Genomic DNA, 16,178 nt, shown 5'->3' with positions numbered 1-16,178 from the left:
GGGGACCTCCCCGGGATGGCCGTATGGAAGTCCACTCCCCACAGGATGAAGAAACCCATCATGGCCCCGGTTATTCCTACCATGCCGATGATGCATCGTCTATTGGTCCGGGCCTCCTGCGGCGTCAGTGGTGGCCTCATGGTGCAGCCGGGCGAGGTCGCGTTGAACGGTAGCCAAGGTGCGGTCATGCGGGTTGTCGGCCTTGCGGGTGGTAGACAGGTGGTGCCAGCGGGCGCCGCTCCTTCCTGAAAGGGAGACAAAGAAGGGGGTGGCCAGACGTACCTCATAGGGGCCTTCCCACCGTGGCTGAAGGCAGTGTCTCTTGTGGACCTTGACCCAGACCCAGTCCCCGGGATTAACGAGGACGGGGTTGGGATCTGCGGGGGTCGGGAGGGAGGTGACCTGTGTGTACAAGGCTCGGGAGGCAAGGGTCAGGGCCTGTACATATTCTAAGAGGGCTTCATCATAATGGTCTAGTACCGGGCCCCTGGGGGGAGAATGTGGGCTGGGCGTGGGTTCTGTACTTGGCAGGCGTGACAGTCTTTGATCACTTCCTGGATGCTGGCTTTCATTTCGGGGTGCCACCAGTCTCGCCGGATTGTCTCCATTGTCGCGGTGGTGCCCTGGTGGGTGCGGGAGTGGTGTGACCGAGCCATGAGAGAGAGAGCTCGGGAGCTGAGTGCCGGTTTGCCATCTGAGTAGCGGTAGATTTCGGATTCGTCCTGAGTGCATCCTTGTGCGATCCAGCAGCTCTTCTCATAAGGACCGGCGTGTTCTTGCATCTCGCCAAGGTATATCAGGAAGTCGCTCATGCTCCTCGGGTATGGCTCCCCGTCTATCAGGGACGATAGGTTGACCCGGAAGGAGGCCAGGTCCAATGCGCTGGCGCCAGGGGCGCCGATTCGCGTCCGTATCCTTTCTGCTTTCGGCTGGGCTCGCTCTGGTGGTGGTAACCTGGTTTCGGGGGCCTGGGCTTGGCTGTAGCTTGAGGAGGAGGGTGTCCAGTTCTCGGCGCTGGGTGGTTGCTGGTATTGTAACAGGGGTGGTGCGGGCGCCGGCACCGGGGCGGCCATTGTGTACCCAGGGTAATTGGTGGGTTGGTATCCCGGCTGCAGCCATCCAGGTGGCGGGGGCCCTTGACACGCCGGTATCTGATACATTGCGCATGATAGGGGCATTGGTGCTGGTGTTATTGGTGGGGTAGGCGTCGGGGCTGGGGGCGTTGGGGGTGTCGGCAGTGGGGCCGCTACAGGCATCATACTCATGGGTCCCCATGTCGTCCTTGGTCTGTTGTGCAGCTGGGATTTCTCGGCTAGCTCCTTGATCTGCATCCTCACGAGTTGCTTCTTCAATTCCTCGTATCATCATCCTTTTCAAGTCGTTTGTCTTCCTCGAGTCGGTGGTGGTGATTAAGGTGAGCCACCCATTCCGTCCGGGGCTTGGAGTGCAGTGCCACCACTGTCTTCAGTCTCCTCTGGACCGTGGGTGGCAGTCCCTGTATTATTGCCCGCTGGAATGTCTGTGTCGCCAGTTTGCTACTGTGTGGGGGACAGTCATTATTATCCGTCCACAATCCTTCAGCCCTTTCTATGTACTGAAAGATAGATTCTTCAGGTTTGATGGTCAGGCCGGAGATTCCCACTCTGCCTGCGTCGGCTGGGAAGAGCGCCCTGAGACTCTCCCAGAAGAGGTTTCGGTAAGCTTCGAAGGGGGTGTTGTCAGGTAGGGCCTCAGTCTTGGTCAGTGTCTCCAGTTCAATGATTCGTCCGGCACCATGTGCCCTGCCGATGATGGCTCGTATGTCTCCCAGGGTCAGGAGATCGCCAGACGTCTCAGTTTCAAATCTTCTGATCCAGGCCGAGGCTCCTGCCGTGAGCGTTGGCAAGCGGGCGACCAGGTTGGCCATGTCCCGGTGGCTCCATGGTGTGTATGCTGCTCTTCCCTCCGCACCTATCAATAGAGGTGCCATAAAAGCCTCTTGTATACCTGGCCGGGGGCGGCGGGGCTCGCTCTTATTGGTACGGGGGTCCCTTAAGTGATCTGGGTCAGGGCTGAACTGGGAGGGGGTCATTAATGGGGAAGGTAAGGTGTATGAGGCGGGGGCTTTTGGCTGGGACTGAACTGGTGTTGTCGATTCTAGGGGACAGAACAATCTCGGCATGGGTAGGTGAGCCCTCTCCGGGGAGGGTGGGGGTGAGTGGCTGTCAGCTGGCCGGGAGGCTGAGAATCGCTCTCTGTCTTGGCTTCTCTGGGGTTCGTCTTGCCAATCCTCTCCGGGGGCTCTTCGTCGCTCGTCCGACATCGTGGGCGCGTTCGCCGCTTCTTCTTACAACAGCCTGGTATGGGGGTGGTCGGGGTTGTGGACGCCTTTGCACTGAAGGCCGGATGCGGGGAGGTTTGTCTTTTTAGCTTTATTAGTAACTGGGATAATTCTTCTAACAGGGGGTGATCGAGGGTCGGGGTTGGATTGGTATTGATGCTGTCTATTGGAGGCGATGTAGTTGGGGAAGGGCAGGGTTGTTGTTGTCCAGCAGTGGGCGCTGTAGTTGGGGAAGGGCAGAGTCGGAGTGGTCCAGCAGGGGGCGCTGTAGTTGAGGAAGGGTAGGGTTGGGGTGGTCCAGCAGGGGGGCGGTGTAGTTGAGGAAGGGTAGGGCTGGAGTGGTCCAGCAGGGGGCGCTGTAGTTGGGGAAGGGCAGAGTTGGAGTGGTCCAGCAGGGGGCGGTGTAGTTGAGGAAGGGTAGGGTTGGAGTGGTCCAGCAGGGGGCGCTGTAGTTGGGGAAGGGCAGAGTTGGAGTGGTCCGGCAGGGGGCGGTGTAGTTGAGGAAGGGTAGGGTTGGAGTGGTCCAGCAGGGGGCGGTGTAGTTGAGGAAGGGTAGGGCTGGAGTGGTCCAGCAGGGGGCGCTGTAGTTGGGGAAGGGCAGAGTTGGAGTGGTCCAACAGGGGGCGGTGTAGTTGAGGAAGGGTAGGGTTGGAGTGGTCCAGCAGGGGGCGGTGTAGTTGAGGTAGGGCTGGAGTGGTCCAGCAGGGGGCGGTGTAGTTGAGGAAGGGTAGGGCTGGAGTGGTCCAGTAGGGGGCGGTGTAGTTGAGGAAGGGTAGGGCTGGAGTGGTCCAGTAGGGGGCGCTGTAGTTGGGGAAGGGCAGAGTTGGAGTGGTCCAGCAGGGGGCGGTGTAGTTGAGGAAGGGTAGGGTTGGAGTGGTCCAGCAGGGGGCGGTGTAGTTGAGGAAGGGTAGGGCTGGAGTGGTCCAGCAGGGGGCGCTGTAGTTGGGGAAGGGCAGAGTTGGAGTGGTCCAACAGGGGGCGGTGTAGTTGAGGAAGGGTAGGGTTGGAGTGGTCCAGCAGGGGGCGGTGTAGTTGAGGTAGGGCTGGAGTGGTCCAGCAGGGGGCGGTGTAGTTGAGGAAGGGTAGGGCTGGAGTGGTCCAGCAGGGGGCGGTGTAGTTGAGGAAGGGTAGGGCTGGAGTGGTCCAGCAGGGGGCGCTGTAGTTGGGGAAGGGCAGAGTTGGAGTGGTCCAACAGGGGGCGGTGTAGTTGAGGAAGGGTAGGGTTGGAGTGGTCCAGCAGGGGGCGGTGTAGTTGAGGTAGGGCTGGAGTGGTCCAGCAGGGGGCGGTGTAGTTGAGGAAGGGTAGGGCTGGAGTGGTCCAGCAGGGGGCGCTGTAGTTGGGGAAGGGCAGAGTTGGAGTGGTCCAACAGGGGGCGGTGTAGTTGAGGAAGGGTAGGGTTGGAGTGGTCCAGCAGGGGGCGGTGTAGTTGAGGTAGGGCTGGAGTGGTCCAGCAGGGGGCGGTGTAGTTGAGGAAGGGTAGGGCTGGAGTGGTCCAGCAGGGGGCGCTGTAGTTGGGGAAGGGCAGAGTTGGAGTGGTCCAACAGGGGGCGGTGTAGTTGAGGTAGGGCTGGAGTGGTCCAGCAGGGGGCGGTGTAGTTGAGGAAGGGTAGGGCTGGAGTGGTCCAGCAGGGGGCGGTGTAGTTGAGGAAGGGTAGGGCTGGAGTGGTCCAGCAGGGGGCGGTGTAGTTGAGGTAGGGCTGGAGTGGTCCAGCAGGGGGCGGTGTAGTTGAGGAAGGGTAGGGCTGGAGTGGTCCAGCAGGGGGCGCTGTAGTTGGGGAAGGGCAGAGTTGGAGTGGTCCAACAGGGGGCGGTGTAGTTGAGGAAGGGTAGGGTTGGAGTGGTCCAGCAGGGGGCGGTGTAGTTGAGGTAGGGCTGGAGTGGTCCAGCAGGGGGCGGTGTAGTTGAGGAAGGGTAGGGCTGGAGTGGTCCAGCAGGGGGCGCTGTAGTTGGGGAAGGGCAGAGTTGGAGTGGTCCAACAGGGGGCGGTGTAGTTGAGGAAGGGTAGGGTTGGAGTGGTCCAGATTTGGCGGAGGGGGAGGTGTGGCTTGGGACTGAGTGAGAGAACTCAAAAAATGGCGGCCGTGGTGCTATAACTCTGTGTGACCTGTCTTAACACACAAGAGCGGATGAGAGACTGGGGGGTAACCCTTGTCACTCTTGGAGGAGGAGAACGAGAAAAAAGGAGGAAAAAACAGGGGGGGGAAGCAAAAAACAACAACAAGGCCTAGAGACGTTATTCAATACATCCAGATATTCCTTATAGCCAATAATCGTTATCTATCCTTATTGATTAATCTGCTTCAACAGACTAAACAGTCAACCAACGCGGCAAAGAGATGTGGTTTAGTATCGTAGTTTATCTATGCGACAGGTCCAGCAGTAATTCAAAGAAACACAGTAAAAGAGATATCATTTATCCTTGTCAACTTATCTAGGTTTTAGTTTTAACGGGTCAAACAGTAACTTGAAGCAACACAGTAAAAGGTTATCTATCATTGTCAATTTATCTATTTCCGCAGGTTAAGCCATAGACCGAAGCAATACGTCAGAGAGACATTATTCATTATTATCAATCTATCTATTCTTTCCTTTACCCGTTTTAACGGGCGAAGATAGAGCGGACCACGCATACACTCACTGATTCACTCACAGATTCTCTCTTTCGCGCAGACGTACACAGACACATATCAACAGACTTCTCATTCTGTGTCCCGCACCCACAATCATCAGACACGGCAAAATAGCGTTGGGCATAACAAAGCAGGCAAGCGTTGCACACATAGCCGGGTTATCATTAATTGATTTATTTCTATATTTAACCGGCTCACAAATACGCTCGTTCTCTTTCTTTCTCTCTCTCTGGGCCTCTTACACACACACACACACACACACAGTCTCTCTGTCTCAATCTCTCTGGGCCTCTCACACACACACACACACACACACAGTCTCTCCGTCTCAATCTCTCTGGGCCTCTTACACACACACACACAGCCTCTCTCACGCATACACACACTGTCTCTCTGTGTGTCACTCGTGCCCAGGCATACGGTTTCCTCTGCAAAGGGACTCTAACCTTCTTACCACATAGAATTATTTAATACACATTCATTACCTGGCCATCGGTAGTCTTGTATCACTATGACCGATTCTTATAGGCCCTTCTCATTCCCTCTGGGTTCCACCCGCGGCCCAGGCATCCCTCTGGGCTCCACTCTTGGCCCAGGCATACATTATTCGGCCATCGGTAGTCTTGTATCACTATGACCGATTCTTATAGGCCCTAGTTTTTTCTTCTCATTCCCTCTGGGTTCCACCCGCGGCCCAGGCATCCCTCTGGGCTCCACTCTTGGCCCAGGCATACAATATTCGGCCATCGGTAGTCTTGTATCACTATGACCGATTCTTATAGGCCCTTCTCATTCCCTCTGGGTTCCACCCGCGGCCCAGGCATCCCTCTGGGCTCCACTCTTGGCCCAGGCATACAATATTCGGCCATCGGTAGTCTTGTATCACTATGACCGATTCTTATAGGCCCTTCTCATTCCCTCTGGGTTCCACCCGCGGCCCAGGCATCCCTCTGGGCTCCACTCTTGGCCCAGGCATACAATATTCGGCCATCGGTAGTCTTGTATCACTATGACCGATTCTTATAGGCCCTTCTCATTCCCTCTGGGTTCCACCCGCGGCCCAGGCATCCCTCTGGGCTCCACTCTTGGCCCAGGCATACATTATTCGGCCATCGGTAGTCTTGTATCACTATGACCGATTCTTATAGGCCCTTCTCATTCCCTCTGGGTTCCACCCGCGGCCCAGGCATCCCTCTGGGCTCCACTCTTGGCCCAGGCATACATTATTCGGCCATCGGTAGTCTTGTATCACTATGACCGATTCTTATAGGCCCTTCTCATTCCCTCTGGGTTCCACCCGCGGCCCAGGCATCCCTCTGGGCTCCACTCTTGGCCCAGGCATACATTATTCGGCCATCGGTAGTCTTGTATCACTATGACCGATTCTTATAGGCCCTATGGTCTCGAGGGTATTCTTTCACCATGCAACGAGCCGATATTCGATGTGTCACGCGTTCAGGGTTAATCGGGTTTATGGGGAAATGCTGGAATGCAACTCTATTCGTCCCCACGAGATATCCCGTAGCGAACCGCTCTCACAGTCTCACCTCCTAATGTGGTTCCTATATAACTATGCAGAGTTTGGATTTTATCAACAGGTTCTGCCTACCTTTTGTTGGGCGGCCGCGAGGTGAGACTGCAGGAATCGGTCCGGTGCTCCGGGGTCCCGAGGTCGTGCCGCTCTCCGTCTCTCGTTTCCCAGTTGCGTGTTCAATTCAGAAAAAATCACGTCGGAGGTCACCAAATTGAAGGGAAAAACGGTCTGTCTAGTTACTGGATCAGATAAAATGAGACGGAGAGGTAATAAAGTCTATCGGCACGAGGACCTTGGATTTATTAAGTAAAGTGGCAACGGTTATACAGAGTCATAAAGCGTGAGAAATCGAATATGTCTAAGTCCCTAATCAGCGCTGATGGTTCGTCCAGAGCTTCGCCTCCGTGGAAGGTCTGCTTCAGAAGAAGGGGCAGAAGTGTCTGTGTGATACAGTTTTATGCTGTATCTTCCTCTTGGTGAGGTGTGTGCGTTTGAGACGTATGTGGTTCTGTGTGTCTTTGCGTGACCTTGGCTCTCAGGCCCTAGTGTGTCTCCTCGTGTTCTTCCTGATGGGGGAGCGCCTCAAAGAGTCTCCTGATTGTGGCCCTCCCGTTCTGAGGATGAAACAGTGCTTTGCGTGACCTTGGCTCTCAGGCCCTAGTGTATCTCCTCGTGTTCTTCCTGATGGGGGAGCGCCTCAAAGAGTCTCCTGATTGTGGCCCTCCCGTTCTGAGGATGAAACAGTGCTTTGCGTGACCTTGGCTCTCAGGCCCTAGTGTATCTCCTCGTGTTCTTCCTGATGGGGGAGCGCCTCAAAGAGTCTCCTGATTGTGGCCCTCCCGTTCTGAGGATGAAACAGTGCATTGTCTGAGTGTTTACCATTTGCCTGGCGGAGAAATGGGGCCTTAGCTCTGGCCTCGACCTGACTATGTTATCATGTGTGTGTTATGTGTTTAAAAGTTGAATGTGACTGCCATGTGTTGTGCTCATCAGGCGTTAAGAGTTGACTATTGTAAGGTGACTGCCATGTGATGTGCTGATCAGGCTGGGGTAGGAGTTAGCTATATTTATAATGTACATGTGATGTGCTCAGCAGGTTATTTTGCCCAACAGAACTAAGCCTACTTTAGTTTTAAAACTGTTTTATTTTTTCGTGCAATATAGCCAATGATGCCGAAAACTAAAAGAAAAAGACAGGGGACTATAGACGGCTTTTTCAAGAGAAAACAAGTAAGTTGACTTCTCTCCCTCTGCAGACACTGACGTGCTTGCAAGTTGCAAGCTATAGGCTATCTGTTTCGAGTGCTACCGCGGTTGGGATGCACAGGTTTGACTAGGGCTACAGGTAGCCTTTACGGAGAGTAGAGATCCTCGTGCGATTCGTCATTTTCAAACCTTGAGAAAACGCACTTCAATCTACAAGGTGTATCACTGAAAATATACACAAAGTATGTGTCACAGCAATCAACTTAGGCCTACTGGTTTAATGAATGTGAATGAATGCTGTGATACACGAAAATCCGGAGAATTGTGCGATTCGCTTTCTCAGCACACTTGAACGTGAAATGTCCTCAACAGTGTGTGTCAAGGGTTCATCTTGTTTTCTTAGAACATTAGAAGCATGCAAGTGCGTTCCATTCGATCAGACACGTTTTATTTTCAGTTAGGCTACTGTATAATCAGTAATACCACACCATAAACACATAAGCCCAACATTATACATAGATCATAGATAGGTCTCAGCATGAAATGGAGAACATTTGAAGTTGAACTTGACCACTGGTTTGACAGCCTGCACTCTGTGTGTCACTACATAATAACATCACTACATACAAGTAACAAACGCTCTAGCCAAATGTCATTAGAGCTACAGTTATTGAACATTCATGCAACAGCCTCAAGTGGCTTTACAAATGTGTTTTGTCTCTGCTCATTATGACAAACTAATTGTTCTGCAATCATTTTCCTGTCCAACAGATCCAGCTTGTGCTTTTGAACATAACACACGGTTACACTGTTGAGACATGTTTGTGTCATTGTACTTCGCATCCATGTTTTCAGCCTTCAGAGGCTGCTGAAGCTCCTTTCAGCTTTATCACACAGTGTGTGTGTGTGTGTGTGTGTGTGTGTGTGTGTGTGTGTGTGTGTGTGTGTGTGTGTGTGTGTGTGTGTGTGTGTGTGTGTGCGTGTATCAAACAAACACACAATGAGTCATACACACACACACACACAGTGTATCTGCTCGCATTTCTTCCATTTTGTAGGCCTAGATGTATGTAAAAGTTCATATAATTGATCATCGCTATTTGGAATGATTATTTCTTCGCCTATTCCAGAACACCCCCACTTTTGGAAAGCTTGATACGCCCCTGATTGTGGTTTCGGATCAGTTTAATACTACAGTGTGCACAGTGATCTGGGAGCAGCTTTATGAGGCTGTGCTTCTGCATGGACATGTACAGCATCATAAATCCCCTGCATGTTAATGGGTTGATGTGCAATGAGATAGATGAACAGCAATGCTGAACAGTGCATGATACAGCCAGCACAGTTAAATGACACAAAGAAATAAATAACACTATTTATTTAGCTTCTATTTCTACTCAGGGAAGATTCAAAGTGAGCAATCAAACCCTGGTTGGATGTGTCATTTAGCCCTTTGAGTGTGGTGTATGTGATAATGCGTAGCATAGCTCAGGGCAGACATTGTAGGCATCAGCTCTAGCCAAAGGCCAGGTTCAATGAAGAGGACTGAAATATGTTCCCACCTGAATGGTGCTTTGGCTGTGCAGTTCACATGCACAGTTTGTCCACATGCACCTATTCATCCCCCAGCGATTGTAGCCCAGCTTCTTTTAGGTTTTAGATTTTAGATATGTTAAGTTTAAGTCTACCTTCCTTTTTTTACGTGAACTTGCCTCACTGTTTAAATAATGTCTGCCTCTGACTCATCAATTGTTTACTTATATTCCTCAGGGCCCGAAAGGACCAAGAGGTGAAAGGGTAAGCCACTATCAAACTCATTAATTATGACAAGATGCATGACAATGCCATGTTTGCTGGATAGAAACTTTCATGAAGTTTATCGGGTTGATATATGATGACGCCGATTGACCTTTCAACTTGAATAGGCCACACCCCTTTGTTTACATCAGGCACAGCCTAAAGCCCTCCGCCGTGATAATATAACAAATAATAATGGACCAATCTCTGCTGCACGACGGCTGAAAATAACCTGAACTACAAATATTTGTTGTATATTATTTTTTTCTGACTTTGGCTCACATATCCAGAACAAATTCATATTTATCTTTTCTAAACTTTATTAACAATAATAAAACAATTTAGTAAAAGGACATGACGCTTTTATTCAAGTTGAGACCAAACCGAGCTCCACAGCCGAACAGAGCTGGGACTCTGGCAGCGTCCCAGCAGACACGGTGGCTGTGTGTCAATCAGTGGTAATCAACGGAGACTAACCCAAGGCCTTCCTCCACAGGGACCCCAGGGCCCTGACGGGAGGGACGGCAGACCTGGCAACCCCGGCCCTGCTGGGCCCCCAGGACCCCCTGGCCTCGGCAGAGTAAGTATCCTATAGGGGCCGACTTGGTCAACTGCTGGGTGGGGGGACTGAAGGTGGATGTTGGTTCTAAAATGTGACTGTGTGGGGGACTGAAGGTGGATGTTGGTTCTAAAGTGCTGCTGGGTGGGGGAACTGAAGATGGATGTTGGTTCTAAAGTGTTCCTAGGTGGGGGAACTGAATGTTGATGAAGGCCTCTCAGTAAATAAGGTTAACCGGCTGGTATATCCTATTGTAACCGTAAGGTATAGAAGCTACAGGAAGATGCTGATTTGCTGTTCATCTGTTTGATAAACGATCAAGCCCTTAAACTCACCTGACCCAAATTCTGGCACAATTATAGCAATGGAACAGACAATAACCTATGATTTAGAAAATAAGTATATTGTATTGTATGAATTTTTATATGTATATTTTGTCTCTTATTCTGGTTTTTATTTTTCACTCCAACAGAACTTTGCTGCTCAGTATGATCACAACAAAGGCGCTGATATTGGTCCCGGCCCCATGGTGAACACACACACACACACACACACACACACACACACACACACACACACACACACACACACACACACACACACACACACACATACAAACTCAGACACACACACACACACACACACCCACACATACAAACTCAGACACACACACACACACACACACACACACACACACACACACACACACACACACACACACACACACACACACACATGCACAAACTCTGAGACACACACACCTGCAGTTTTGTGGTAACTCTCCAACAATAACACTATGTATTCACACATACACATCACCACACAGAACTACCACTAAGAACCCATCGAAGTCTGAAGACCTTTCCATGTCAGAGCACACCTGTCAAATAGGTTTCCGCTACAGTGTTCACTGTCATTCCCAATCCATGGATTATTCCCATGGAGTTCTGGGATTTATGCCACTTTATGGCATGCATTCTCACCTTAGCTTTCAGTCCAGTCAATGGACTCATCGTCAAAGAAATACTTCCACACATTTCTGGACTACTGTAAGTGTGGTTTTATAACACAAAACCCTTTCTGTTGTATAGCATTCTGTCCTCAGCGGCATATCTTACTCACAGCCCACAACATGCACAGCCACTGGTGTTGGACATTGCTGTTGTTTGACCTTTGATTTCTTTCCTCTATCTCCAGGGAATGATGGGAATGAAAGGCCAACCTGGACTTCCCGGCCCCCCTGTAAGTACCCCCTCACCACCCACCCACACACACACACACACACACACACACACACACACACACACACACACACACACACACACACACACACACACACACACACACACACACACACACACACACACACACACACACACACACATAGCTAGTTGATTTATAGCATGCATTTCGTGGGGCTGACAATGTCCTGTTTTTTATGCTGCTAAGCTAGCAAGTGCTAACGTAGTAGTAAACAAACCCAAGTTCGACGCTGAAATGTTTCTATTTATTTTGTAGGGAGAAGGAGTGATAATCCCTTGAGTCCGGACTTTGTTCCATCTCTTTTCAACTACGTTCCATCTCCAGAGAAGAGGAAAAGAAAAATGAGACTGGAGGTTTTCAACAGACGACAGGGAGCAAAGCTACAGAAGATGGAGCAGACAAAGCTATCTGCGAAAGCCATCCCTCCCAGGTGAATATTTAAGTTCCTTAACCTGGTCAACCCCACTTCCATGGACTTGGGAAAATTATAAACCAATTTTTTTTTGTACAATTCATTGTAGGTTTAATAACACCCAATGAGCTAAAAAACATAACATCTGTGACTGGGCTGAAATCATCACACACCTATACCGACTTGCATTTGGCAGCCACTGACTATGCATGTGATTGTCACTGTCATTGTCAATATCCCTGTCATTGTCTTTCTATTCATTTATTTTATTACATTGTTTATTTATCATATACCGACTATAAAGCACTTTTGGATGTAAATGTGCTATACAAATACAATTTACTTACTTTCTTACTAACGAAAGCTAGTATACTGCAGAAAACAGAGAGTGACTGACAAAAGAATGACAAACTGTCATCAGTAGTGACAGTTTATACTACTTTTGTTTTCACCAGAGCATCAACAGATTGTCCCCAAGACTGCAACAAGGATCCTACTGCAGAGCAAAGTCCCACCACAGAGCCTTTGAAGGAATCTACCCATGAAGAACCTGGAAACGATGTCCAGCCTGTTCTCCATGAGGAGGATCCAGCAACCCCACCATGCACCACTGAAACCTGTGGTAAACGCGTCCAATCTCTTGAGCAAGAATGCCAAGCTCTGAGGACTGAAAATATGTTGTTGAAGGAAAAAATGAATAGGACTACACTGAATGAGATGAGCTTGCATAACGATGATAAAAGGGTTCATACTCTCACTGGTTTATCAGCATTCTCCATTCTCATGACAATTTTTCATATTGTGGCTCCTTTTCTCCCACTTAAATCTAGTTTAACATGTTTTCAGCAGTACATGTTAACTTTAATTAAGCTTAGAATGAACTTGTCCTTTGAGTTTTGGGCTTTTTATTTTGACATTGACTCAACCACTGTTTCAAAGCTCTTCAAACACTGCATTAGTGTGATGCATTGTAGACTGGTGCCAAGTCTGGTGTTGTGGCCTGACAGAGAATACTTAAGAAAATCTCTTCCATATGCATTTCGAAACCGTAGCTTTGAAAAGACAGTTTGCATTATAGATTGTTTTGAAATATTTCTAGAGAAACCCAGTAGATTGCTAGCCAGTGCTCAGTGTTACTCATCATACAAATCACACCACACAATGAAATATTTAATTGCAATTTGCCCTCGAGGTTCCATTTGTTTCATTTCCGCTGGATGGGGAGGTCGCACAAGTGATACGTTTATCACAGAACAAAGTCACTTTTTATCTCATTTGCTCCCAGGGGACGTAGTTTTAGCGGACAGAGGTTGTCTGGTTAAAGAGTCCATTGAGAGATGCCAAGCTGAATTAAAAATTCCAGCATTTACTCGTGGATAGAAGCAGTTAGATCCTGCTGACTTGGAGAACACCAGACGTCTAGCCTCTCTTAGGATACATATTGAAAGAGTGATAGGAGTTCTCCGTCAAAAGTACACAGTCTTGCAAAGCACTGTCCCCATATGTTTCACGGACATAGACAGGGAAAATGATGTGGCCTACCTTGACAAGATGGTGAGCGTGTGTTGTGCACTTACAAATGTGTCTGAATCTGTGGTGTCCTTCCAGTGATGGGGATTTACAGTAAATTGAACTGATGTGACTGGCTACAGATGTGCTCAACCAGCAAATAAACCTTTGTGACTCACACTTCTTGCTTGCTTGTCGTGACATTATTTTTAATCACTCGCTATTCTGATGCGATCACATCGTTTCTCTTTGCAGATCAAGCTGCACATCCACCCATTCTAACTTGAGTTCCACCCAAACAGATATTTGTTCTGGTGTGTTTTATATGAATGACCCACCCATGTTTCATATCCCTGATTGCTACAGATATCTAATACAAATTATGGGGAAGAGAACAATATTGGTTTAACCACTGTTTATTCATAAATAACAGTACAGTATCAGCTACTACAAACAACTCATTTCACAGTCTCCTCACTAAGGTTTTCTTCTTTGGGCATTGATCACTTTTCGGCAGATGGGACATACCCACTGTTTTGGGACCCTTTTCATGCGAAGGCAGGTCTGGTGAAACTTTTTAACTGAACAAAAACCTGACGCACAGACCACCATGTTCCCTGCTTCTGGCTCAGGGCAGTAGCACCACTGTTGTTGACTATGATCAGCAAATGCTGCTGCTGCTGTGGTAGAAATTAATGATTATATTCTATGGTGAACTGTGATTATTATGAGGTCTTTTATATATATTAGTGGAAAACACACGGTGCCTAGGTGTCTGGGTTTAGAACACATGGAGCCCCCCTAAAAGGAGCAGGGCTATCTTTGCAGACCATTTGTTGTCTATTTTCTGACCATTCAGGTTAAAGTGGATTTATGACTGAATGGAGGCAGACACCTCAAGGAGAAGCTGTTCTGTTTGTGTGTATAAAAAGAGGCCGCAGTTTGTGAACGGCAGTGACTTTGCAAACCCACTCAGGCTGTTGTCGTTGTTGTTTTGCTGCACGATAAAGTCTTTTGTCAATTCTTGCTCCGGACCCCTCGTTTTCATTTTACTCTCTCTCTCTTGAATTAGTCTAAGTGTTTTATATCTCGGTTAATCTCCTACATATTTGGCGTCACGACCAGGAGGAAATAGGGACTCGTCAGCTGCCGGGCCAGAGGACGGGACGCGAACGGATCATACGACCAGAGCTCAAGGGTAAGTTGTCTTGCCATATATAGGATAGAGTCGTTTGATCTGTTCTTGCCCCGTCTGAACGCCGAGCAGCAGGTAAAGTGTCTCTTCGATCAAACGAACCAAAATTATAGATAAATGAGCGAGTGAGAGATACGGGGGCTCCGGGAGAGATTGACGTGCGCGCGCACATTGGCCATTCGCGCTCTGTGGTTCTAAATGACCCAGACGCTGTGTGAATCCCTATTTTTGATACGAGTTGTTGTTATTTTAAGTTTTGAGGTTATGGTCAAATAGACCTATTATAAAGTCCTGTGGCTGTATTCTAGAGGATCGAATTAGTGGGAAAGTTCCAATAGGACAGTAACAGGTCCGCAGGTCGATTGAAGTGCCTGTTGGATGTTTGAGAGTATCACAGAGAGTTGAGTTGGAATTCATTGCCGTTGATGAATTCATTTTTATTTTAGAGGTTTGCTTGGGATGTCGACTGGTGAATTTCTAGTTCCGATGTTGGCATTTTTGAGAAAGCAGATTCTCGCACTTTTGAATAGATAAGTTTCTTGTCTGTTGGAATTCATTGCCGTTGATGAATTCATTTTTATTTTAGAGGTTTGCTTGGGATGTCGACTGGTGAATTTCTAGTTCCGATGTTGGCATTTTTGAGAAAGCAGACTCTCGCGCTTTTGAATAGATAAGTTTCTTGATTGGAGTACCGCATGAGTTGGTATTTTGAGGAGTTTCTTGTCTGTTTTTGATCTGGTCGAGTGTTTATGTATTCAGCCATTGTTTTGGAAGAATAGGCTTGTTGTTTGGAGTACCATCCGACCGTTCATATTTTAATCAAAAGGCCAGTTTCTACACTCGGTCAACTTTTTATTTGTAATTAATTACAAACAATTCGGACATTTTTCAATATAAGATAAAGAAATTGTATGAACCGGCTTATTGTCTGTATTTAAGTCGTGTTAGGATTAAGTTACCTCGGAGGTTTTTACGACCCGGTTCATTTTTGTTGTTGTTGATTCTGTCATAAATAAATTAGGCGGACAGAGAATAGTTAATTTGTTTAAAGTAGTTGATAATCATAAATAAATTAGACGGATAGAGAATAGTTAATTTGTTGAAGTACTGAATAAATGTGTAAATCTTCTTTGACATCGTCGCGCTGACTCTAACTGCACGTGCACGAGCAAACACACAGGGGACGAGCAGGAGCCTGCAGGCCGGGGTTAAAGATAACAGTGAAGGGTGGGGGCCACATGCCAACCTTCGGGAGGGAGACGAGCGCTTGGGAAGAGTTCACATTTGTAGCTTAGAGATAGTAAAGTATAAAAATAACTAGTAGAATAAACTCAAATACATTTTATTAATAAATACTGTACTTCAGAATAGATAAATAAAGTAATAAAGTAATAATTAAAAATGGCACCAACAGCGGTAGAGATTTTGAGTAGAGACCGTCTATTGCTCAAAGGTGAGATGAAAAAGATCTCTGAGAATTGGGAAGAAAGGACAGAAGCAGCAGGTACTATATGGCCCATGGGAGGGACTTTTGATCCAATAATGTATCGGGACATGGAGGTAGTGATAAGGAACTTCATAGATAACAGAAGTGGAAAAACGGCCTCAGCAAAGAGGGACAGGGAAAAGTTAGTACTAGCTTTGTTCTTAGAGGAAGGAGAGAGATGGCGAACATTACAGAGAGACAACAGAGAGAAAGAGATTGAATTTGCATTGTGCTTAATAGATTATTTGTGCGTTTGGATGTACTCT

General features: G+C 48.3%; 1 protein-coding gene across 2 annotated transcripts; it reads left to right on the top strand.

Moving 5' to 3' along the window:
- Positions 1 to 8,700: 8,700 nt before the first annotated feature.
- LOC130374405 (uncharacterized) lies at positions 8,701 to 13,899 on the top strand. Of its 2 annotated transcripts, XM_056581150.1 has the most exons (6): positions 8,701 to 9,488; positions 9,985 to 10,068; positions 10,520 to 10,576; positions 11,245 to 11,289; positions 11,566 to 11,740; positions 12,178 to 13,899. In XM_056581150.1, the coding sequence occupies exons 5-6, from the start codon at positions 11,652 to 11,654 to the stop codon at positions 13,100 to 13,102; spliced, it is 1,014 nt and encodes a 337-aa protein (XP_056437125.1). In that variant the 5' UTR covers positions 8,701 to 9,488; positions 9,985 to 10,068; positions 10,520 to 10,576; positions 11,245 to 11,289; positions 11,566 to 11,651; the 3' UTR covers positions 13,103 to 13,899. The 2 variants fall into 2 exon arrangements, with proteins under 2 accessions (XP_056437125.1, XP_056437126.1); XM_056581151.1 differs by lacking the exons at positions 8,701 to 9,488; positions 9,985 to 10,068 and having other exon boundaries at positions 10,088 to 10,576.
- Positions 13,900 to 16,178: the final 2,279 nt, after the last annotated feature.

This window comes from Gadus chalcogrammus, chromosome 21 (genome assembly GCF_026213295.1).
Source record: "Gadus chalcogrammus isolate NIFS_2021 chromosome 21, NIFS_Gcha_1.0, whole genome shotgun sequence".
In the NCBI taxonomy this organism is placed as follows: Eukaryota; Metazoa; Chordata; class Actinopteri; order Gadiformes; family Gadidae; genus Gadus; species Gadus chalcogrammus.
This window is presented reverse-complemented; position numbering and strand designations above follow the sequence as displayed.

Coding starts and splice junctions, on each gene's coding strand:
- LOC130374405 (XM_056581150.1), top strand. CDS start 11,652: ATGAGACTGGAGGTTTTCAACAGACGACAGGGAGCAAAGCTACAGAAG. Junction 11,741..12,177: donor GCGAAAGCCATCCCTCCCAG/GTGAATATTTAA, acceptor TGTTTTCACCAG/AGCATCAACAGATTGTCCCC.